The 25,502-nt window shown below is 40.7% G+C and overlaps 2 protein-coding genes across 6 annotated transcripts in view; one reads left to right on the forward strand and one right to left on the reverse strand.

Annotated features, from left to right (window-relative positions):
* The window catches only part of wdfy4 (WDFY family member 4), a 229,389-nt gene that overhangs the window by 174,990 nt on the left and 28,897 nt on the right, over positions 1-25,502 (forward strand). For all 4 annotated transcript variants that reach the window (XM_031905200.1, XM_031905201.1, XM_031905202.1 and 1 more), the window contains 4 exons: positions 2,369-2,546; positions 2,647-2,732; positions 2,977-3,039; positions 22,425-22,464. In XM_031905200.1, the coding sequence (XP_031761060.1) occupies positions 2,369-2,546; positions 2,647-2,732; positions 2,977-3,039; positions 22,425-22,464 (367 nt within the window). The remainder of the gene's footprint in view (positions 1-2,368; positions 2,547-2,646; positions 2,733-2,976; positions 3,040-22,424; positions 22,465-25,502) is intronic.
* Positions 5,658-18,436, reverse strand: lrrc18 (leucine rich repeat containing 18). 2 transcript variants are annotated; one of them, XM_002939738.5, is made up of 2 exons: positions 18,312-18,436; positions 5,658-6,650 (listed from the first exon to the last, which is right to left on the reverse strand). In XM_002939738.5, the coding sequence occupies exon 2, from the start codon at positions 6,644-6,646 to the stop codon at positions 5,873-5,875; it is 774 nt and encodes a 257-aa protein (XP_002939784.1). In that variant the 5' UTR covers positions 6,647-6,650; positions 18,312-18,436; the 3' UTR covers positions 5,658-5,872. The 2 variants fall into 2 exon arrangements, with proteins under 2 accessions (XP_002939784.1, XP_031761065.1); XM_031905205.1 differs by lacking the exon at positions 18,312-18,436 and adding an exon at positions 17,434-17,464.

Raw genomic sequence — 25,502 nt, forward strand, 5'->3', positions numbered from 1 at the left:
AGATTGGTAAACTAGTCCCAAGTGCTAGCTGATGCTAACAGTGGCGTATTGGTTAGCCTAACCTTTGAGTATCTATTCTGGAAAGTGACAATGAATGGTACCAACCCTTCCTGGCCTTCTTGTTGGAGTGCCTGGCTGCTCTACTGACTACCCTTATCCCACCTTTCACTCCTAGAGCTTTTACAAATCTTTCCCAGGACTTTACCTAGTGAGGCCTGCCTCTGAAACATGGGAAAATCCTGGGTGTAACAATAAAGAGCAGACTGTCTCACTTTTGTGGGGCCCTAAGAGATTTTGCTCTGGATTTTATATAATTTCATAATTTATAACATCTTTCCACAGTATGACTATTTCCTGCTTTAATATAGTGACTTGAAGTCCAGGTCTCTTCCTCTTTGGCCCCCATCTTGTGACCAGGGTGAATGTCTGTTGGGGAACGAACCTGGGATGACAAGGCCCAAGTAAAGAGTATATCCTAAAGGGACAACTGCTATAGTTATGTCGGGGGACAGGGATCCTGTGAACAAGGTACTTAGACAGCAATAGGTCTAGCTCTGTCATAGACACTCTAGGACTGTTAGTTAGTCATCAGATTTGTGCTCCACCATATGATCAATAGCTCTCTCTAGGATATACTTAAAGTGAAGCCACCACAGTTTGAAAGTGATTTAGGTTAGTATTTACTTCTGGAATATTTCTACTGAAGGACATTCTGAAAACTAGCTGGTAGACCTAAAGGTGCATTTTAAACTTGTTAAGCCATCTCGATAAACATGCCATTACTCTGCAATTGATTACTACTGAATCCATCTACCCCAGAAACTACTGTGAGTAATCACCTTTTGGTATATGCTGAATAAACCCTCTGTTTTTAGTTGCCTTTTATGAGGAGATGAGCAGGAACCTTGATGCTGGAATGGCAGTTGATGTCATCTACTTAGATTTTGCTAAAGCGTTTGATACTGTACCTCACAGAAGGTTAATTATCAAATTGAGGAATATTGGCCTAGAACATAATATTTGTAATTGGATAGAGAACTGGCTGAAGGATAGAGTACAAAGAGTGGTGGTAAATGGAACATTTTCTAATTGGGCCAGTGTGGTTAGTGGAGTACCGCAGGGGTCAGTCCTTGGTCCTTTGCTTTTTAACTTGTTTATTAATGACCTGGAGGTGGGCATAGAGAGTACTGTTTCTATTTTTGCTGATGACACTAAATTGTGCAAAACTATAAGTTCCATGCAGGATGCTGCCGCTTTGCAGAGCGATTTGACAAAATTGAAAAACTGGGCAGCAAACTGGAAAATGAGGTTCAATGTTGACAAGTGCAAAGTTATGCACTTTGGTAGAAATAATATAAACGCGAACTATCTACTGAATGGTAGTGTGTTGGGGGTATCCTTAATGGAGAAGGATCTAGGGGTTTTTGTAGATCACAAGTTGTGATCACAAGGCAGTGTCATTCTGTGGCTACTACAGCAAATAAAGTGCTGTCTTGTATAAAAAAGGGCATTGACTCAAGGGATGAGAACATATTTTTGCCTCTTTATAGGTCCCTGGTAAGGCCTCACCTTGAGTATGCAGTGCAGTTTTGGGCTCCAGTCCTTAAGAAGGATATTAATGAGCTGGAGAGAGTGCAGAGACGTGCAACTAAACTGGTAAAGGGGATGGAAGATTTAAGCTATGAGGTTAGACTGTCGAGGTTGGGGTTGTTTTCTCTGGAAAAGAGGTGCTTGCGAGGGGACATGATTACTCTGTACAAGTACATTAGAGGGGATTATAGGCAGTTGGGGGATGTTCTTTTTTCCCATAAAAACAATCAGCGCACCAGAGGTCACCCCTATAGATTAGAGGAACAGAGCTTCCATTTGAAGCAGCGTAGGTGGTTTTTCACGGTGAGGGCAGTGAGGCTGTGGAATGCCCTTCCTAGTGATGTGGTAATGGCAGACTCTGTTAATGCCTTTAAGAGGGGCCTGGATGAGTTTTTGAACAAGCAGAATATCCAAGGCTATTGTGATACTAATATCTACAGTTAGTATTACTGGTTGTATATATATAGTTTATGTATGTGAGTGTATAGATTGGTTAGTATAGGTTGTGTGTTGGGTTTACTCGGATGGGTTGAACTTGATGGACAATGGTCTTTTTTCAACCCTATGTAACTATGTAACTATGTTTAAGAACATTTGGCTTGCTCTATAAATACTTGAACTTATGAGAGATGTAGTTAAACAACACCACTCCCTTACTCCATACAACATTGCGAGGGCCCAGCTGTCCATTCTGAATGTCTAAATGTAACCACTCTTACCAGCTCAGCTAGATGTACATTGTGAGCCTTAAGTTATGGCTTAATATGATTTCTTACAGCATTGAAGACCCATTTATTCATGACTTATGCTACAAGGATACACTTATTATGAGCCCCAAAGATACCGAACACAACCTGGAATCATCTAAAAGAAAAGCAATCAGCGGGAACCCAAAAATAGAATGCTTTCCATTCCAGGATCTGTTAGATGTGCAGCCTATGCGGTTTCTTATGCAGGTACAGCATACACCCATAGATAACCTCCTATATGCAAATATTTACTATCGCTCTTTTATTTTTTTCTTTACCTTTTGTTGATATAGTTTCTCTTTCCTAGGAAATAGCTCTGGAAATATATTTGAGGAACAGAACTTCCAAATTCCTAGTTTTTCCTAATAAAGATATGAGCACTGCAATGAAATGGTAAAGGAGGATTCTACAATAAGCATTATTGCACTTTGTCAGTTTTTTGTCTGTGTGAACCTTGCAGATCTATTTTCTTTGTATTTTTCGTATTTGTTCTCATTTATAGCAATACATTCTATAATGCCAGTTTTAGATTCACACCTATAAATGTTACTGCAAACTTTATGCACAACCTTTATATGCATGTTCCTATTGTATTTTCCAAGGTCATTGCTATCCTGACCCTGCCTAATATTTCTAGGTTCCAATCTTCAATGTCAAATGCAAAAGGGAAAGTTGCTGATGAAGATTCTCAGCATGTAAGGTATGTTCCCAGCAGCCCTGCGTTATATTTTTCTCCACTTTATTTTTAGTTAACGTGTCAGTAATCAACCACTAAACACTATGTCAATTAAAATGGTAATGGTAATTAAAATTTGTACTGGTTTCCAACACTATCGGGACTGGCTATTCATAAAGCCACAAAAATTTTGCAAAGTGAAAGGGATGTCATACTATATTGGAAATGTTATAGTAGAGTACTGCATCCTGTAAGAACAGGGCTGCATCAGTCCTTTCTTGAATAGGTCCATACCCCCCTTAGGACTTTAGCAGGTAGCATGTGAAGTGCTCCACATCAAAAGCTTGCACATGCTCAGTATAGGCTAACTGGGGAAGAGTGGGTCACACAATACAAATGTTTGTGATCTCTAACTCCCCTTTGCTTAAACTAGTGTGTTGTTGAACAGATCTGCTTGTTGGCGACTTTGCCAAATCAGCAGAACTGCGATAACTAGTTTCTGGCCTTCCAGTTTTCATCTGCCACACCTGAGCAGTCATTACATTATAAGGTAATGTTAAAAAGGTAATGTTAAAAAGTTAATGTTAAAACATTAAAGTGCACTTGAATTGAAAGAAGCTATATTATTGCTTATATCATTCCAGCACAGTTCCCTGTTCAAAGGGCCCAATGTGTTTTACAGAAAATAAAGACATTATATATGTCATAAGACAACTAAATATACCATGACACTAGAAAATTAAGTAACTAGTTAAGTGCCACATAAGATAGACAAAGTGTTCCTACCCAGGTCCCTATTCTAGATCCATTGTCAGGGACACTTTTTAAGCTCTAGGTCAGGAGTTCTTGAACTTCTTAAGCAAGGGGCCATATCATGGCGCCTCAGACCGGACCGCTATCAACACCACCCGCCCCCCCCCCCGGTCAAAATGTGTCCTCCTGCATTCCCTTCCGGCTCCTGAGCTAGTGAGCTGTCCGTGAGGCTAGTAAGCAGCAGCCTGCAGTGACCGCCCTGTGGCAAGATAAAGCACAAAGGTAGCGCTGGCCACAGCGCTGCCCCTGCATTGGCTGCTCTGCTCTACCTGTGCTCCAGGTGCCTATAGCGGGCTCCACTTGACACCAACTCTCCCGCAGCGCAGTCACTGACTCGGCACCAGTTTGAGCTCCCACATCAAGAAGCTAATGTCAGAGTAGAAGAACAGACTGGAGACAGACTGATACATTCCCCATTTCCCGGATCAGTCATACATATAGTCACAACACTCATGAGGTGAAAATCTTGTAAATTAGCCCTTGTGATTTCCAAGGCTGCAGATTACCTGTTATATATTTAGTCAGTTTTATTGTTTATGTTTTCAGCCCATTAAATCTAAACTTTAATAAATGCATGGTTTAATGTATTTTATGATTAATATATGATTTTATTATATTTTTTCATAATCTGATAAAAAGATATTCTTATATTAAAAGAATTTCTTATTACCAAAGGCAAAAGCACAAGAGCACTAAGGGGTGTAAGGGCTTTCCTCTTAACACTCATTCGAGCAGCACTTTTTTCCCAGGTCAACCTCTTCTTCTCCCTAACTTGTTTGTCTGAATGGCAGGTAAGTATGGGTGAAGACACATGGAGCTACTTAGTAGCAGCTACTTGTCATGGCTACTAAACACCAGAAAATACACTGCCATTGACAATACTGAGAATTGTCTCTGCTAAAACACACATAGAGAGAGTTATTATGATATTTCTATTTTAACTGCCTCATTACAAATACCCTATAGAACATTTATTGGTACACAGTAACTATTGTAGAAGCAAACAAAAAATATATATTTCCTTTAGACAATGATAATTTTGCAGTGCTTTTAAAGGAGACGTAAAGGTAAAAACTAAGTAAGCTTTATCAGAAAGGTCTATGTAAATACAGCCATAGGCTGCACTGGGTTCAAAACAAACACAGGATTTCTTGTCTTCTTTTGTGTAAATATGTTCTTCCATCAGACTTCCTCTCCTTCAGGTTTGGAGCACAAGTCTGTGCAGCTCTATTCTCTCTCCCTCTCCCCCTCCCTTTTTTTGCTCCCACTCCCATAAGAATTCACTCCCCCTCTGATCAGACTGTGTGATCTGAGCTACCAAAGGCTAGAGCTACAGCACAGAAGCTACTGAGACCAAGCTAAAATGGCAGCTCCTATCTTAAACAAATGGAGGAAGCTTTTAGGGCTGTTTACTCAGGTATGGTAAAGCTTTCTGCAGAATAAATATAGTGTTCAAGGTGACACTAATGTGTCTAATATATTGGCAGTAAAATTCCAAAATGCCTTTCCTTCTCCTTTAAGCATTCCCCTTCAGAATAAATGAAAATATGTTAATGTGTTTGTGTTGTTCTTGTGATGATCATCCATGAGACTACATTTCGAATACATGAAATATTGGGCTGTTGAGTAAATACCAATTGGTGAATTATCACTGACTAGTTTGTTTCGGGTGGTTGTTTAAATGTATGGATCAGAAAAAAAAATCAGGAGGAGCTGTAGCATGTTTGGTTGCACTAGTTATATTAGACCTAGTTCTTTAATCTTTGTCATCTACATATTTATTAAAATACTTACTACCCAGCACACAAATAGATTGGAGCAACAAAGCATACATGCAACACTTTCACCTTTTATTACCAACAGGGTACTACTTTAACAGTTGTTTTGACTTGATCTTATCTCCGATCAATCTCTCTCAGTAAGTTAGGATATTTGATATGCTCACTAGTTAATTTGGTCTACACTCAGCAGTTTTATTTTACTTTGAATCCTTCTTTTTTTTAGTCCACTTATTTGTAAGTGGGGTCTAGTTTCAGTCCAATTTTCACCTCCACTCAGCTTGGGTTTCTTTGGCTGTAGAATTTGGAGTCACCAAATTGGTAAAGATTGGCTTCTTCAGTGTTGATGGCCCACAGTTCTTTAATTTGTTAAGCTTGTTCCTTTCTTCCTGGCACTTACTCAGGCATGGCTGGCATAGGTCCTTTTGGTCTACCAGATAAAGAGCTTCCACTCTTTGGATTGTATCCTTCTCAGTTTCATGTAGCTCCTCCTGTGTGGGTGGAATTGGATTTCTCCTTGTGTTCAACTTCTTGAGTTTAGGCAATTTGATGATGCTGGTGGGTAAACTTGTGAGCTGGTTATCAAACAGCCCTACCTCCTTCAGTTCCTTAAGGGCCCCCAGAGTGGTAGGAAGCATGTCAATAGTGTTTAATCCAAGATTGAGAAGACGGAGGTTTTTCAGCTGATTAAGCTCTAGTGGTATTCCTTTTGCTGTAATCTTGTTATTGGAAACATTGAGGTGCAGCAGTCCCTGGAGCTGACCAATGGATTCTGGAAGTTTCTCAATCTGGTTGCTATGAAGATCCAGCCAACGTAGGTTCTGGAAACGCTGGATCCAGTCAGGCACTTTTCGAATTAGATTTCTGCTTAGGTCAAGCTCTTCCACATCACACAGTTTAAGCAGACATTTAGGCAAGGCTGCTATTCCCATTTTTGAAAGATCTAACCTGCGTTTGCCGTCAAATGTAATCTTAATGGAATTCTTGGCCTGTTTTAAGGTGATTTTCTTACCTTTTGGTCCACTTTTCTTTTTTGGCATTTTCCTGTTGAAGGAAGAGATTTAAAAAATCAGCACCTGATCAAAATATTAAGTGAAAGCCACATTCCCTACAAATTTGCAAAATTGACTATCCTCATAGCAAATAATATAATTTATTTTTAGCCTGCCACAGGTACTCATGTGCAACCACCTTAATGCTGCATTCTGTAAAGAGACATGTCTTGTACATGTCTCTTATATAAATTTGTTAATAGTTTTACTTCCATTTCAACTAGAAGCAGTGGTTAGCATGGATAAGCAAACACGAGAAATGGATTGTATTTTATATTTAAGTAAACTGACATAGAGTAGACTTTGCAGATAAAATTCAGGTGCTTTAGAAAACAGCACAGAAATGTAATGTAAGAATAAGTGGTATGTGATTTTTCTGAAAAGAGGGGGCCTGCGTAGGGTTTTGGCCGAGTGAATGTCTCGTAGAGCTGAGCATCCTCTGATGTAGCATCTTGTGTATATACATTCCCCTCAGGGTGCAAACAGAGCTCATTAATCATTTGGCAGGCAGGGAAGGGAGACAGAGTGGTTACCACAACTACTGAACATGCATCATATGAATGTGTTCATAAAAAGGACCACACAGACCCCTACAGCAATAGGTTAATGGGATTCATTTTGTGACTGGGACTTATTCCTATCCAGAGATAAAAGAGCAAAGAGTAGAAATACACATAAAAGACTAGGTACAAAACTGATTTATACAGAAAAATTAATAATGGGAAATTACACATAGCAATGGTAAAAATGGTAGAGAAATTATGTATAAAGAGAGCTGAAACTGTGCACTAAGCTATACAGGTAAGGGATCCCTTATCTGGAAACCCATTATGCAGAAAGCTTCGAATTACGGAAAGCCCGTCTCCCATAGACTCCTTTTTAATCAAATAACTAATCAAATAACTAATTTTAAAATTGATTTTCTTTTTCTCTGTAGTAATAAAACAGTACCTTGTAATCGATCCCAGCTAGGATATAATTAATCCTTATTGGATGCAAAACAATCATATTGGGTTTAAATGTTTTATTGATTTTTTAGTAGATTTAAGGTATGGAGATCCAAATTACGGAAAGACCCCTTATCTGGAATACCCTTGGTCCCGAGCATTCTGGATAAGTGGTCCTATATCTGTATAATCAAACTGAGAGAAATATTGTAACATTTACAACAACTTGATGGCATGCAGAATCTTTCCAAGTCCAGTATTCCAGTTCAGCTACCTCATTCAAGCAGGCTATCACTCCTGTGCTCCTGTTGTAGCACTAATTGCATGTAGACATCATATAAGGTAATGGAGGACACCTGACACTGCAGGGCTTTGCTGCAAATTAGTGTTTAATAGTATGTTACACTACATGTTTCGGGCAAAGCCCTTTTTCAAGTGAACAACATAACATCTGAACAAAAAAAACATTTAAGTGGTTACAAGACCCAAGTCCAACCTCCCCCATCACCGCATTGGTTCCAAGCAGTCCAAAGGGAGGGGTTACTGCTCCAGGGCACTCAGTTAGGAGCCTGACCCCAAGGAAACTCTTTTAAAGTCCAAAGTTATTTTTTATACATGGCCCAGGAACTACCAAATAAATTGGTCTTCCACCATAGTGTAACTGTAAAAGAAAAACAAATTCCAGGTACAAGCACAATACATATACTGCCCATCTTAACTGATACCTATTTTCTACTTGGGTGTCTTACCACATGCTGACCAAGTCTCACTAGGGCAGTTCATTTATATCTGTAAAAGAACAGAGGTTACCATTAGAGGTGTATAGTTTACAGAAAACATTTTACACTCCATGCATCATTTAAACCATTAGGCGCTAAACTGTTCAGTTTTTTTTATCCATACTGCCTCCTTTTGCAAGAGTAGTTTTGTTATATTCCCCCCCTTGAGGGGTACTTAACTACCTGTAGCACCATCCAGCGCAGTTGCGATTGGTTATGTTTTACCTGGTGGAAATGTCTGGACACAGCTGTATCGCTGGCGGAACCTTCTTTAAAATTTCTAATGTCCCCCTTATGTTCCTTTATCCTGGTCTTGACAGGTCTATTAGTTTGGCCAACATACACCTTGCCGCAGGGGCATTTGATCATATAGATCACACTCTTTGTATCGCATGTTGAAAAATGTTTTAATTTTATAGGGTAACCTTTTGTTGGATGGTTAAACTTGTCACCTTTAATTACCCCAGAGCAGCAAACGCAATTAAGACATGGTGCTGTTCCCCACTTTGGGGTACCCAGGAAAAGCTGCCTTCCATCTTTCCTTTTATATTCACTTGGGCATAGAATGTCCTTTAGTGTACTGCCCCGTTTATAGCTAAACATGGGGGGTTCTCTATAGCAGTTACCATACTTCTTATCCCCCTGCAATATTGGCCAGTACTGCTTAACCAAAGTTTCCAGTTTTTTACTAGCCTCACAGTATTTACTCACGAAAATGGGTTGCATTGTAGTTTCTCTACATATTTTAGGTTTTTCTAGTAGGGTGTCCCTTGGTATTTTTTGCACCTCCTCTGCTACTTGTACGAGTTTATGCTTATTGTAGCCTTTTTCTTTGAAACGGCCTATCAGCTCCTTAGCTGCTGTCTTATATTTTTCATCTTCGGATGTTATTCTGCATGGAAGATGGAAGGCAGCTATTCCTGGGTACCCTAAAGTGGGGAACAGCACCATGTCTTAATTGCGTTTGCTGCTCTGGGGTAATTAAGGGTGACAAGTTTAACCATCCAACAAAAGGTTACCCTATAAAATTAAAACATTTTTCAACATGCGATACAAAGAGTGTGATCTATATGATCAAATGCCCCTGCGGCAAGGTGTATGTTGGCCAAACTAATAGACCTGTCAAGACCAGGATAAAGGAACATAAGGGGGACATTAGAAATTGAAGGTTCCGCCAGTGATACAGCTGTGTCCAGACATTTCCACCAGGTAAAACATAACCAATCGCAACTGCGCTGGATGGTGCTAGAGGTAGTTAAGTACCCCTCAAGGGGGGGGGGAATATAACAAAACTACTCTTGCAAAAGGAGGCAGTATGGATAAAAAAACTGAACAGTTTAGCGCCTAATGGTTTAAATGATGCATGGAGTGTAAAATGTTTTCTGTAAACTATACACCTCTAATGGTAACCTCTGTTCTTTTACAGATATAAATGAACTGCCCTAGTGAGACTTGGTCAGCATGTGGTAAGACACCCAAGTAGAAAATAGGTATCAGTTAAGATGGGCAGTATATGTATTGTGCTTGTACCTGGAATTTGTTTTTCTTTTACAGTTACACTATGGTGGAAGACCAATTTATTTGGTAGTTCCTGGGCCATGTATAAAAAATAACTTTGGACTTTAAAAGAGTTTCCTTGGGGTCAGGCTCCTAACTGAGTGCCCTGGAGCAGTAACCCCTCCCTTTGGACTGCTTGGAACCAATGCGGTGATGGGGGAGGTTGGACTTGGGTCTTGTAACCACTTAAATGGTTTTGTTGTTCACTTGAAAAAGGGCTTTTCCCGAAACATGTAGTGTAACACACTATTAAACACTAATTTGCAGCAAAGCCCTGCAGTGTCAGGTGTCCTCCATTACCTTATATGATGTCTTGATGGCATGCAGACCATTGTTATATTACACAAAGTAATATATGATTACTTCATGATAAATGTTGTAAGATACAAATAAAAACAGTGACAGGCAGTGTTAGAGGCATAAAACACAGCTGCTACATAGTTACATAGTTAAGCTGCGTTGAAAAAAAGACCAAAGTCCATCAAGCCCGCAAATCAACCCCAGTGCACATAGTTATACAGAACTATCTGTACATTTATAAACTGTACATACTAGTGCCAAATTCACTGTAGATCTAAAGATTACAATAGCCTTTAATATTATGCTTTTTCAAGAAATCATCTCTGCCACTTTTAAAGAATTTAATAGAATCTGCCATTTCCACATCACCCGGCAAGGCATTCCACAACCTTACTGCTCATATCATGAAGCACCCCGTACACTGCTTTAACTGACAACTGTTCCTGTAGTCTAAAGGGATGGCCTCTGGTGTGTTGATCTTTTCTGTGGGAAAAAGATCCCCACTATCTATCTACAATATTCTTTAATTTGTAGTACAGGTATAGGACCCCTTATCCGGAAACCCATTATCCAGAAAGTTCCGAATTATGGAAAGGCCATCTCCCATAGACTCCATTATAGATTCCATTACAAGCAAACTATTCTAATTTTTAAAAAAACATTTTCTCTGTAATAATAAAACAGTACCTTGTACTTGATCCCAAAAGTTAGTGCAGGGATGGCCAGACTTCTTCGGTCGCGATCGACCTGACCGACGGGGAATGCAGAAGTGCGGTGTGAATGCGTATGTACGTGACGCAGCGTATGTACGCATTTATGGAGCACTTCCGCATCCCAGACTTGATCGCGGTCCACCAGAAATCCACGGGGGATTGACTAGTGGACCACGATCGACGTATTGGCTACCCCTGATTTAGTGGGTCAAATAAAATCTGATCAAATTCTCATGTGTGGCAGGATCCTGCATGAAACTTATAGTCCTGCACAATTTACACAACTTTCAAAGTCACCATTAGAGGACACATCATCTCACTAACTTCACAAAACAAAAAACAATACAATCAGGCCCGACTGAAAACCGAAGCCCAACAAAAAGCTCTTGAAACACAATATGATCAAACAAAGACGGACACTCTCCTGACACAGATCTTAGCCCTGCACTCTTTCAAACACAAGGAAGCAGAAAAAGCAATTCTGTGCATGAAACAAAAATACTACGAAAAGGGAGACAAACAACATACCCTACTGGCTAACAAACTAAAAGACCTAAAAAATCAATCCAGGATAACATCAATCAAAACCCCCTCAGATCAACTCACATACAAACCCGATCAAATTGGAGACGCCTTCAATCAATTCTACACCAACCTATATAACCTCAACCTACAAACCCCAACGACGAACACAAACGCACCAGATCCCCTCACAGAATTTTTCATGCAAGCCCGAATTCTCAGAAGATGGCCTAGGCCTCCTCAACGCAGACATTACCCCAGAAGAACTAGCACACACTCTCAAGGCAATGCCATCTGGAAAAGCACCAGGCCCAGACGAGCTCACCTACGTCTACTATAAAACATTCCTCCACATATTCTCTCCCTACCGAGTCCGCCTGTTCAATCAGTACTTGATCACCCCTATCCCCACCATGGATCTAACCTCATATTTATCCCTTTTACCGAAAGAAGGGAAGGACCCAACGAGCTGCTCCAATTACAGACCAATTGCATTGCTGAATTCGAACCTAAAACTGTTCTCCAAAATCCTTGCTAACCGTCTAGCCCCACTGCTGCCCAAAATAGTAGATCGGGACCAAGTAGGATTCATCCCAGGCCGACAAGCAGGGGACAACACAAGAAGAGCAATTGACCTCCTTGAAATAATCGAACAAAATAAAACCCCATCTGTCCTACTCAGCCTGGATGCTGAAAAAGCATTCGACCGCCTGAGTTGGCCTTACCTCTTCCGCCTCTTATCTCACTTAAACCTATCTGGACCCTATGTCAGAGCACTTGAAGGACTTTACAGCAAACCTACCACCGACCTGAAACTAGCAGGCCAATCACATAGACCCATAAAAATCACCAATGGAACCAGGCAAGGGTGCCCCCTCTCCCCTTTACTCTACGCCCTGAGCATCGAACCTTTGGCAGCTGCCATCCGAAACACACCAGACATCAGGGGCATAAAAATATCCACGAAAGAATACAAAATTGCTTTATTTGCTGACGACGTACTGTTGACCTTAAGCAACCCTCTGATCTCTCTCCCCGCTCTCCATGGACTCCTCAACCAGTACTCCGCTCTATCAGGATACAAACTCAACATAACTGAAACAGAAGCAATGGCATTACATCTGCACCCCTACACTCTAGAAACGATACAGACCAAATTCCAATACAAATGGAAAACCGACCATGTAACCTACCTTGGCATTCATCTCACACCCCAGTACAAGTCCTTATACTCCGCCAATTTCCCACCGTTAATCCAACATACCAAACAGCAACTGCAGAAATGGAATACAGCTTCCATATCTTGGTTTGGGCGAATCTCGGCTATTAAAATGAATATTCCCCCCAAATTCCTCTACTTATTTGAAACCATTCCGATTGCAGTCAACATTAAAGCACTCAAGGAGATTCAAACGGCGTTCCACAAATTCATTTGGGCCCAGAAAAGACACAGAATCTCCAAATTAACCCTCACAACATCAACTAATAACGGCAGGCTAGGAGTGCCCTTACTCCAAAAATACTACGAAGTTGCCAACCTACGCCAACTACTAGCATGGTCACATTGGAACTCTACAACAAAATGGGCCCAAATCGAAAATCTACACTCTAGGGACAAACACCTGAACTCAATAATATGGTCCACCAACAAACCTCTATTGTTTCCCCCAACACTGCTAAGGTTAACTATCCTTACTATACGCACCTGGAAAAGGCTGAAAGCCAAACATGGACTGACGTCCTCTCATCCAGTAAATACTATTTACCTTAAGAACCCAAACTTCAACCCAAGCCTTAGCCCATCCTTCTACAACACCTGGGCAACCACAAATTTACATACCATTAAAGACTTGCTACATAACACCACGCATCAAATGCTGCCCTTCGCAGAAATCGCAGACAAATCACCTGGACCACGCATAAAAATGTATGAATACTTCCAGCTGCGCCATTTTCTAACACCCTACATTAGACAAAGACAAAACACCCCCCCCTACACCATTTGAACACATAGCCCTAGGGGGTTTGCCCCAAGAAGGACTGATATCATGGCTATACAAATTCCTCACTGAACCACCGGAAGACTCCCTCCCTCAACACTCATATTTGATTTGATTTGGAACAACGCTGAAAAGATGGTAACCTGCACTAAACAAAAGGAACATATATACAAGATTATGATGTTCTGGTACCACACACCAGACAAACTCAATAAACTTTTTCCCAACCAATCCCCCACCTGTTGGAGGCTATGCGGACAATGTGGGGACCCTGGAACATATATTTTGGGACTGTCCTGTAATTCAGCCATACTGGAACAATATTGCCTCCATAATAAACATACTGTCATCAACCCAACTTCAAAAGGACATAACCTTTTTACTTGGACAACCCTTCCCCAATCTGCCCAAGCACCTCCAAACACTAAGCAATCATATACTTACCTCTGCAAGACTGACTATTGCCTCAAATTGGAAATTACCCACCCCACCAACCATAATAGAAGTGCTACGGCGGGTCAACAGCAATAAGGACTTTGAATGCAAAATAGCGAGACTCTCCAACCAAACCCAACGACACATGGACACATGGTAAATCTGGGAGTACCGGGGACTGGCAAACCCACAACCACCACTAGACTTTCTCTCAAATGCAGAACCCTAAACCCGAACCCTATCTAATCCCTCTCCAGGTACCACCCTGAACCCTATGGACCACGGGACCCAGAGACAATTCAGCTACACTAGAACTTTTACTTCCCCCACAGTCTACTCCACCCTAGGCGCAATTTCGGTTTTGTTCCTTTGTTCCTCTACATTCTCCAACCGCCTCACCCCTCCTGAACCTGAAGGCGGAGCTCCTATGGGGGGCACTGAGTATTGGGGGCTACTGTGTATGGGGGCTACTGTGTATCGGGGGCACTGTGTATGGGGGCTACTGTGTATGGGGACTACTGTGTATCGGGGGCACTGTGTATGGGGACTACTGTGGATCGGGGGCTACTGTGGATCGGGGGCTACTGTGTATGGGGGCAACTGTGTATGGGGGCAACTGTGTATGAGGGCACTGTGTATGGGGGGCTACTGTGTATGGGGGCACTGTGTATGGGGGCTACTGTGTATGGGGGCTACTGTGTATGGGGGGCACTGTGTATGGGGGCCACTGTTTATGGGGGCACTGTGTATGGGGGGCACTGTGTATGGGGGCACTGTGTATGGGGGCTACTGTGTATGGGGGCTACTGTGTATGGGGGCACTGTGTATGGGGGGCAAAACTGGTACATAGTTATAACTCACTTATAACTGACTGCCTTCTCTCTATATTTGTATTTTATTTGTAGGAGTTGCTGTATTGTTTTCCTTAGGTAGTACAGTATGAGGGTATAGCACATTTGCGTCTGATCCCGCCATTTCAACTATATAAAAGGAGTATTTTTTTTAAAATGGGGTGTGGTAATTGGGGCATGGCCACAAAAGTGGGCGTGGTCAAAAAATTTTTGTCCCTCTTTTCATTTTTCAAATGTTGGGAGGTATGCTACAGGTTATTAATGAACAAGTCAAAAACGCAAAGACCCATGGTGTACTCCACAAACAGTACTGGTCTGATTAAAAAATGCTCCATTTTTGAGCTGCATGAAACACAGTTTTACAAAGCGCAATCTTATGCAGACCAGTATTCTAAATAAGCCACAATTATGGGGGCTATGGAATAAAAGTGGCAAAATTTGATACTGGTCTAGTTACTTATAGAAACCAATTAGCATTAATCTATTTAAAAGTAAAAATATTATTTTGCCATTTGTTTAATATGGGGTCAAGAGCAGCTTTCTGAGGGTTCACAACAAAAGGGTTGCTAAACAGCTTCTGGGTTCACAAAGCCCATATTAAATTTGTGCAAAGGCAAATTTGTTCACACAGAGGCATACATTTTTGCATTGCGAATAATTCTTCCATTACTGACTTTTTTTTACATTGCCCCCTAAAAGCTAACATAAAAGTGAACCACCCCATTAAGTAGGTGTGACTAATCCACGGAATGGTATAAATTAAGGAAGAGCAAGCAGAAATAAAGCTTACACTGATTTTGTGTTTTGGCTTAAGAATTCTACATGACCACCAGTAGTGATGCTGAAAAGTAGTACAGGTATAGGATCAGTTATTTGGAAACCTGTTATCCAGAAAGCTCCGAGTTACGGAAAGCCTGTCTCCCATAGACTCCATTTTAATCAAATAATTCAGATTTTTAAAATTGATTTCCTTTGTCTCTGTAAAAATAAAACAGTTCTTAGTATTTGATCCCAACTAAAATATAATTAATCCTATCGGATGCAATACAATCCTATTGGATTAATGTTTTATTAAGTTTTTAGTAGACTTAAGCTGGCCTTACACGCAACGATAATATCGTACGAAACCTCATTTCGTACGATATTCGGTTTGTGTATGGCAAGTCGGCGAGTCGACCAATATCGCAGGAGTCTGCTGATATTGGTCGACTCGCCGATCGGCCAGGTTAAAAGATTTTGATCGGGCGCCTGCGCAAAATCTGCCTTCAGGGCTGAATCAGCAGAAGGAGGTATCTGCCGTTTCAGCCCTGAACGGTTAGTGGCTGATTGAACGATCTTTCGTGTGACCCCTTATCTGGAAGACCCCAGGTCCCAATCATTCTGGATAATGGGTCCTATACCTGTATATGAAAAATGAATTATTCAAAACAAGAAATAAGGAAGCACCCACTTCTATGCAAAATTTAAATATATAAAAGAAGAATATTTTGTGCACACAGTAAACAAAAAGACTGTCCTGCTCTGCTTTATATTACATTTACAATAAGAGACTGGAGTAATTCCTGCTCTTCTAAATCAATACAGTACATGGGTAATTTGTCTCTCTAATGCTTGTGTTGTTTATTGGTTCCCATGGAAAAGTAACCCAACATGAGGTCTGTAGCACTTGGTGGGTGAGTCAGCTGACACAATCTTGTAAATCTCAGTAGCAACAACTTCCTGGAGACATGAGACAGGGAGATCAACAGAATTCTATTTAGCTTTTAGCACTGCATACTAGTACAAGCTAGCTGATTCTTTTAACTAGCCAGCGTCCAAATACAAAAGAACTTTGGTAATTGTTAGTATTTGGGGTGATACCATAACAACTTTAGTCTTCTTGCTGGGGTTGTTAAATATTGGAGGGAAAAAAACAGTTTGGAAGTTGATGTCCTCATGGAATTTTGTTCTACTTTACTGGCATCAGTAACTGGTAAAACAGCATGGCTGCCTAAATTGAAATGACACACGTAGATATATATCACTGCTAAATTACACCAGTACACCCATAGCAACCAATTAGTAATTAGTAATGAACATTTTCCTACAAGATAGAGGATGAAAGCAAAGATCTCACATATTGCTTATGGCTATTTGTACATGTTTAATTTTGTTCTTATATTAATAAATGAGCTCCTGTGTAGGGCTATTGCTACATTTAAACTGCCCCAACATTTTACAGAGAATAAAGCCATAATGAAACCTTTAAAGAATTAATTAGTCTGAGTTTCTTGATCCTATAGATCACAGATCAGATAAGGTTACAGTCACAAAGAAGTCAGAACACAGCTTTAGCTTACAGTAATCTGTAAGAAAGGGCCTGCTTTGTTGCTAAATTCATGCAAGAGATCTGCCAAGCAGCATTTGTTGAACCCTATCGCTCAGTAGCACTGCATAATACAGCATAGTTAATTCCTGTGATAAAAAAAAAACCTCTTTATTTTTTTAAATGGTAGAAAAGGTATGGATTGCCATGGTCCTTTAGTGGTACTAATATTGTAAATGCCTAATCAATATATGTAAGGAAGTAAATAATAGCTGTCACTCTAATTTCAAATATACAACTTTTGTAATTTCCTTTTTCTTCTTGACTATTTTTACTTTCTCTTAAAAAGACACAAGAGATCCTTACCTTTCCTATTTAGTGCTGTCACTGATGTCTGTGTTGCTGTAACCTGGCAACCATAGTAATAGTTTGTTGGCATGAAAGGGAGAGATGCAGTGTCATGGAATGAGGAAGAAGATATACTATAGCACTTTATATGTGTTTTCTCTGATATATAGGAAACTTTTCTGTACTAGGCAGTGTAACGTCAGTTATTAGTCCCACATCTCAACTTATGGAAATGGCTGCAATGAGATACTGGTTAACTAGATAATATGCTAAGGTCTTATTTTCCTTCTCCTGAGACTCTAAAAGATAGATTTTCTTTTGGTACCATGAGTACTGAATCTCTTTGCAGAAAATATCCTAATATAAGGTGCTGAATTACTCCAGATAAATACTGGAACAGCAATGTGCACCTAGGGAAGACCCATATTTTTATTTTATGGTTTTTACCAAGCACCCATGTACACACACGGTTAATGCATCATACTTTTTGAGATATGCTTATTATCAGTTAAGTTATTGCCTTTATTAAAGTTAGAGAATGCAACCTAGGCTGATTTATTAATTCCCTGTTCAACCAACTAATACAAATACAGGCTGCAGGTAAACATTTCTGTTAAGATACAAATGAGCACAACATTGTTTTGTTGTTTTGTGATCAGTTAGAATCCTGTTACAGTGATCAAGCAGCATTCTGCCTTCATGTTAATAATTCGATGAGCAAGTTTGTACTGTCTTTCTGTTTTTTTTAACAACTACCATGCTGGTACAAGTCAACAGTAAAATTATTATTTTACTGTTGACTTGTACTAGCATGGTAGTTGTTAAAAAAACAGAAAGACAGTACAAACTTGCTCTTCGTTCTTTAAGTCAGTTTTAATGCATCTCTTAGTTCCTACCTTCGTTGTACTGTCCTGCTTTCCTTGCCTCCAAGCTTGTGTCTCTAAGTTATTCCTCAGCAGCTCTCTGGAGAGTTGTACAAGCTGCTCTGTTGCTATAAACGGAGGTTGTTAAGAGACCTGACTGTGGACTCTAAACATTTACAGAATGAATAGAGACAAATCTGCACAAAGATTCATGACCTGGAGGAAGTTTTAAAGTCTTTCTTTAAATCCCAGTATATTGCTTCCTGCATGGGCTTTAGAAAAAGGAAGTTTAGTTGTGCAATATTAAGGCCCTCTTAAAGTTGGAATGCTTTTTTGATGCAATAATTGTGTGTTTCAGTAAGTTTTTCAGTTTTACTACTCACTAGTGGCAGATGGAGTTTTGGGGTCGCAAAAGTTATATAAACCTAATGTAAAGGAAAAAACTCTGCACAAAAACATTGTTCTATGCACAGTGCATATTTTATTAACATTGATTTGGCAATAAGTGTATTCAATTCTAAAGACACAACCATAACCTTTATATGGAGTAAAGAGGGCCCAGACAAAAAAGAATACAAAGTATTTTTTCTGTTATCAGCTCATTTATAAATGCAAGCACATTATGCTCAATGTACACCATTTCTACTTGCCTCCAAACTTGCACCTTGTACTTTGTCCAATGCTACCCAGCCTGCTGAGATAAATAACAAAGTGCATATATTGATGCAAGGTAATCCCCAAATTTATTGCCAGCCTGGGTGTAGCAGTATTTTCAGGGTTTAGCTTGTGGTTTGTATTAAGGTAAAGACACACAGAGCTACTAGTAGCAGCTACTTGTCACTGCTACAAAAATAGACAATGCTGATTATTTACTGATAATTGTCAATACGTGTGTTTTAGCAAAGGCAATTCTTAGTATTGTCTTTGGCAGGGTATTTTCTGGTATTTAGTAGCCGTGACAAGTAGCTGCTCTATGTAGCTCTTTAAAGAATAAATCAATTCTTTAAAAATCATACAATGTGATTTCCTGAATTTTTTTTTTTTTAAAATGCTGTCTCTCACAGTGGGAATGCACCTACAATGTGAATTTCAGACCCCTCCATGATTTCTAAGTGGGAGAACTTGCAAGGGTGTTCAAATACTGATGTTCCTCACTGTATGTGTATAGATATATGTAACACTTGTTTGGCTAGGATATGGCAAAACCCGGGCTAGTAAATGGTATAGAGCATGTGTTACATGCGACACTTAATACTTAGGAGTGGGCCTCCGCTAAGTGGGAGATTTACTATGGAGCGAGGGTGTAGTTGAACTACAACTATATGAGGTTGTGTGGTGCAATAGATATTAATGGACGCCAGAGGATTCTTATGGTAAACTATAATACAGGTTTATTGTCCAAGACACAAATGGTATGGCAGGGTTTCATATACTCACAAGAAGCAAGCAGATATGAAATCTCACAATGGTAAATAGCAGTTGTGAACTTTAGGAACAGAATAGCCCAACACAGAGATGTACAGAGGTACTAGCTGAGAGCCCAGGGTGGATGCCCTTTACTGGACCGGATCCCCTCCAGCCGACTGTGGTTCAGGGGTAAGTACTGCCTGAATCCTGCGTCTTAACTGTGGTCCCTACAGCAAGGCATACAGAGCCTGGAGTAGGCTAAACCCTTAATGTCTCCTTTGTTGGGGCTAATGGCTGCCCTTTCTAGCTAGACTGACTGTGCTCACCTCTCCTAGAGGGTGCTATTAAATAGAGCTGCTGTGCTGACTTGTTCTTGTTCACGGGGCCCTGTCCCCGACTTTCACTAGAGGTAGAGTATCCTCTAGGGTACAATGCTTCTGGGGCCTACGGTCCTGCCTCCAGGCTCAATTGAGCTGTTACTTGGAGAGCAGCCTGCAGCCAAAGAGGAAGACACTCCTCCTTGCAAGTAGAGATGTAGCGAACTGTTCGCCGGTGAACTAATTCGCACAAAAATCGGGTGTTCGCAAGTTCGCAAACTTTTAGCGATGTTCGCAATTTTGGGTTCGCCTTAGCTGGAGCCAAATTTTGACCTCTCACCCCAGAGCCAGCAGATACATGGCAGCCAATCAGGCAGCTCTCCCTCCTGGACCACCCCCGGACCACTCCCTTCCATATATAAACCGAAGCCCAGCAGCCATTTTACATTCTGCCTGTGTGTGCTTGATGAGTTAGCATAGGGAGAGAGCTGTGCAGGGGTTTGAGGGACAGTTTAGGTAGCTTTGCTGACTAGTAATCTACTTTCTACTGCTCTGTATGTAGCTGCTGTGGACAGCTGTCCTGCTGATCATCTGCTGTAACCCAATAGTCCTTGTAAAAGCAGTTTATTACACAAGTTTAGAAATGTAGTGTGATTTCTGCCCTTTACAGCACAAAACGCAACTCTGTGTCAACAACGTATTTTTCAGAGAAATTTTTGCCCTTGATCCCCCTCCTGCATGCCACTGTCCAGGTCGTGGCACCCTTTAAACAACTTTAAAATCAGTTTTCTGGCCAGAAATAGCTTTTCTAGGTTTTAAAGTTCGCCTTCTCATTGAAGTCTATGGGGTTCGCAAAGTTCGCACTTTTTGGCAGAAGTTCGCGAACGGGTTTGTGAACTTTTTTTGTGAGTTTCGCTACATCTCTACTTGCAAGACACTATATCAGTCTGCAGGGGGAGTGGTCAACCTGTGTAAACCTATAAGGGGTACAGTTAGATAACTGAAACCTGAGTATAAGGGCTCTGCCCAATAACAGTAAGGATAGTGAAGAGGTAGGGGTAAAGCCATAGGGAGCTTAACCCTATGGGTCCCTACATATATATTCAAGATTTTATCTTTTGGAGCACTAGAACATTATCTGGTCCAGTCTTTGCTCTTAAAGGACAAGGAAAGGCAAAGTCACTTGGGGGTGCCAAAATGTTAGGCACCCCCAAGTGACTTTAATCGCTTACCTTGTACCCCGGGCTGGTGCCCCTGTTAGGAGAAAACAGCACCAGCCCGGGGTACCTGGAGTGATGCGCTTCCTCCTTCCTGCTTCGTTAAGCTGTGACTATGCGGTAGGCGCATGCGCAGTAGAGTGAAAAGCCGATTTCTCTGTTAAATTTCGGCTTTTCACTCTACTGCGCATGCGCGCGCTCGCAAAGCAGGATGAAGGAAGCGCTGTAGCTACCCCGGGCTGGTGCTGTTCTGTCCCAACAGGGGCACCAGCCCGGGGTAAAAGGTAGGCGATTAAAGTCACTTGGGGGTGCCTAACATTTTGGCACCACCAAGTGACTTTGCCTTTTCATGTCCTTTAAGGGCCAATGCCCAAACCATTGTGCACATTTCACCCTCCTATTATTGCCTGTATTTTGTCCAGTATTGTCCATGAGCTCTATGGGGCAGGGACCTCCATACTACTGTGTCTCTGATCACATTACACTGTACTTATGATAAGTACAGTGTAATAAGTACAGCACTCCCCTCTCCAATAAAGTTCCCATCCAGGTGCTTCCCTGCAGCATTTAATACTTTATGCTTAATTTATACTTATGTATATATAGTAATATTTGTCCTTTATATAACATAAATAAACTTATACATGCACATACACACATATGTATAGAGAGAGAGAGAGGAAGGGGAGGAGGCAAAACATTTTGCATAAGGGAATAAGCATGCACAGGCCTGTTTGGAACTGTTTAGATTGCTTTCCTCAGCACGGTAACAGGTAATAATAAAGCTGCTTTTAATAGGTTGCCACAGACCTGCTGTCTTTACTGGCATGATAGGTGGACAGACTCACTAATGGCCTTTACTGTCCTCTGCTGTTGGGTCTGTTACATTAAGGTACGAAAAACCACGATGGGCCAGAAACCCACAAGGGTTCAGATAAGTTTTTATAAAATAGATAAAATAATGTTTTGTTCTCAAAAACCCTAAATTTTGCAGCCACATGATTTAAGAATTTCATTATTTGTGAATTTTAAACTATGCTTTTCTTTTCAAAAGATATTTAGCTTTTTTTTTTTAATTCTACTGTACATTTAACAAAATCATTAAAATTGCTTCACTGACTTTTTTTCAAGGTGTAGCATAAATGTCTAAGGTTTGCAGATACTTTATATTGTGTCTTCATGTGTTGTCTGTAATGTATTTGCAGGAGTTCTGCAGGGGAAAAGGTGATGTTACAGAAGTGGCAGGTAAGTCAGATTTTAGGAAGACCAAATATTTTTCTGTTAATAACCATAGTTGGTTTAGAACCAGGAAGTAGCCAATATAGAACTGGTGTTCCCACAGACAACCTGCCCTTAATTGTCCAAAGATGTCACATTCTGAGAATGCACTAAATCCAGAGATGGTTTTATTTTCTGTGGAATACCTAAGCTTTTTTAGAATATATAGCACATCATTAGCACATGCAAGTTAGGAAGCAGATGATATAGGCTGCCACTGAGCCCTGGGAGAAGATGTGCTCTTTGAATGAGTACAAAGGGGTGCCCCTTGTGCCCCATTGGGGCACATTCATCAAAGTATGATTGTTTCCAAATACAAAAAAAATCATATTTTTTGTAAGTTTTCGTACTGTGCGCAATTTTTTTGCGACTTTTTCGTACTTTGCAACAATTTGCACAACAATTTGTGCGACAAAATTGTATTTGTTGCAACAAGTACGAAAGTTTCGGAATAATTAAAGCTTCGTTATCGTGACTTTCCTTGGGCCAGGTTGGATTGCTGAGTGCCATCGAGGCTTCCAAAAACATGCACAGAAGGATCAAAGTCAGAAAGGTTTTCCCGCCGTTTACGATTGTTCGGATACAAAAATTTTGTCAATTGCCATTGTCATAAGCATTTTCGTGACATTTTTCCAATTTCAGGATTCAAACTCGTACTTTGATAAATCTGCCCCTTAGTGTTCTTGAACTTTCTCCCCCTGTCATTATATATGAGCTCTTATGACTTTAGGCTCATGTTTAGAATCATTTCTATAATTTAGAATTCAGATAATATTATATATTATCTTGTCTAATATCAAGCCAATGCAAAACATATTCTCTACACATGAGGGTAAAATTATATATATATAGATATATATATATATATAATTTATTTGTTAGGTTGATTATGACTTATGCAGAAATTGAAGAGTAATTTACACGCAGGACAGGGTGCAAAAATGGGCGCAATCTACTATTAATGCACATTACATTTGCATTTCATTGCTGCCAGACCTCAGATGCAAGTGCTAGAATAAGCACTAAGAGGCATGCTTTTACTCTAGCACTTGTGCCTGGAGTTGAAGTAAATTAACTTCTGTATGATCCAAAATAATTATTTTACATGTAAGTGCATAAGACATTCAATAGACATGCAATAGACTAAAACCTTTCTATCTTTGTCTAGGTATTTTCAATATGTGTTGCTCATCTACAGTGGTCCCCTCATGCTTTTTGGATTTCTTTCCATGCACTGTATGTCCCATGGTCCCTGATTATAATGTTACATAGTTACATAGGGTTGAAAAAAGACCAGAGTCCATCAAGTTCAACCCATCCAAGTAAACCCAGCACACACAACCTATACTTAACAATATAAACACATACACAAACATACATAAACTATATATACAACCACTAATACTAACTGTAGATATTAGTATCACAATAGCCTTGGATATTCTGCTTGTTCAAGAACTCATCCAGGTCCCTCTTAAAGGCATTAACAGAATCTGCCATTACCACATCTCTAGGAAGGGCATTCTACAACCTCACTGCCCTCACCATGAAAAACCACCTACGCTGCTTCAAATAGAAGCTCTGTTCCTCTAATCTAAAGGGGTGACCTCTGGTGCGTTGATCATTTTTATGGGAAAAAAAGAACATCCCTGTCTGCCTATAATCCCCTCTAATGTACTTGTACAGAGTAATCATGTCCCCTCGCAAGCGCCTCTTTTTCAGAGAAAACAACCCCAACCTTGACAGTCTAATCTCATATCTTAAATCTTCCATCCCCTTTACCAGTTTAGTTGCAAGTCCCTGCACTCTCTCCAGCTCATTAATACCCTCTTAAGGACTGGAGCCCAAAACTGTACTGCATACTCAAGGCGAGACCTTACCAGGGACCTATAAAGAGGCAAAATTATGTTTTCATCCCTTAAGTCAATGCCCTTTTTTATACAAGACAGCACTTTATTTGCTTTAGTAGCCACAGAATGACTCTGCCTGGAATTAGACAACTTGTTATCTACAAAAACCCCCAGATCCTTCTCCATTAAGGATACTCCCAACAAACTACGATTCAGTAGATAGTTTGCATTTATATAATTTTGCACTTGTCAACATCGAACCTCATTTTACAGTTTGCTGTCCAGTTTTCCAATTTTGTCAAATCGCTCTGTAAAGCGGCAGCATCCTGCATGGAACTTATAGTTTTGCACAATTTAGTGTCGTTAGCAAAAATAGAAACAGTACTCTCTATGCCCACCTCCACGTCATTAATAAACAAGTTAAAAAGCAAAGGACCGAGGACTGACCCCTGCAGTACTCCACTAACAACACTGGTCCAATTAGAAAATTTCCATTTACCACCACCCTTTGTAATCTATCCTTCAGCCAGTTCTCTATCCAATTACAAATATTATGTTCTAGGCCAGTGCTGTACAACTAGCGGCCCGCGGGCCGCACACGGCCCCCGACCCCCCTCTGTATGGCCCCCCACCTGTCTGGCTGCTTTGATGGCTTACCTTTGTGTAAGCTTTAAATGGTATCAGTACTGGCCCCCTGCATGGTTAACACCTCAGACTAACAGGCCTATAGTTTTCAGGCTGAGAACGGGATCCCTTTTTAAAGGACAAGGAAAGGCTAAGTCACTTAGGGGTGCCACCTTGTACCCCTGGCTGGTGCCTCTGTTAGGAGAAAACAGCACCAGCCTGGGGTACCTGTAGCGATGCGCTTCCTCCTTCCTGCTTCGTTTAGCTGCGACTATACGATAGGCGCATGCGCAGTAGAGTGAAAAGCGGACTCTGTTAAAGTTCGGCTTTTTCACTCTACTGCGCATGCGCGCGCACAGAAGCAGGAAAGAGGAAGCACTGCATCTACCCCGGGCTTGTGCTGTTCTCTCTGAACAGGGGCACCAGCCTGGGGTAAAAGGAAGGCAATTTAAGTCACTTGGGGGTGACTAACATTTTGGCACCCCCAAGTGACTTTGCCTTTCCATGGCCTTTAAATAACAGCACCAGCCC

This window comes from Xenopus tropicalis, chromosome 7 (genome assembly GCF_000004195.4).
Source record: "Xenopus tropicalis strain Nigerian chromosome 7, UCB_Xtro_10.0, whole genome shotgun sequence".
Classification (NCBI taxonomy): Eukaryota; Metazoa; Chordata; class Amphibia; order Anura; family Pipidae; genus Xenopus; species Xenopus tropicalis.

Coding starts and splice junctions, on each gene's coding strand:
- lrrc18 (XM_002939738.5), bottom strand. CDS start 6,646: ATGCCAAAAAAGAAAAGTGGACCAAAAGGTAAGAAAATCACCTTAAAA.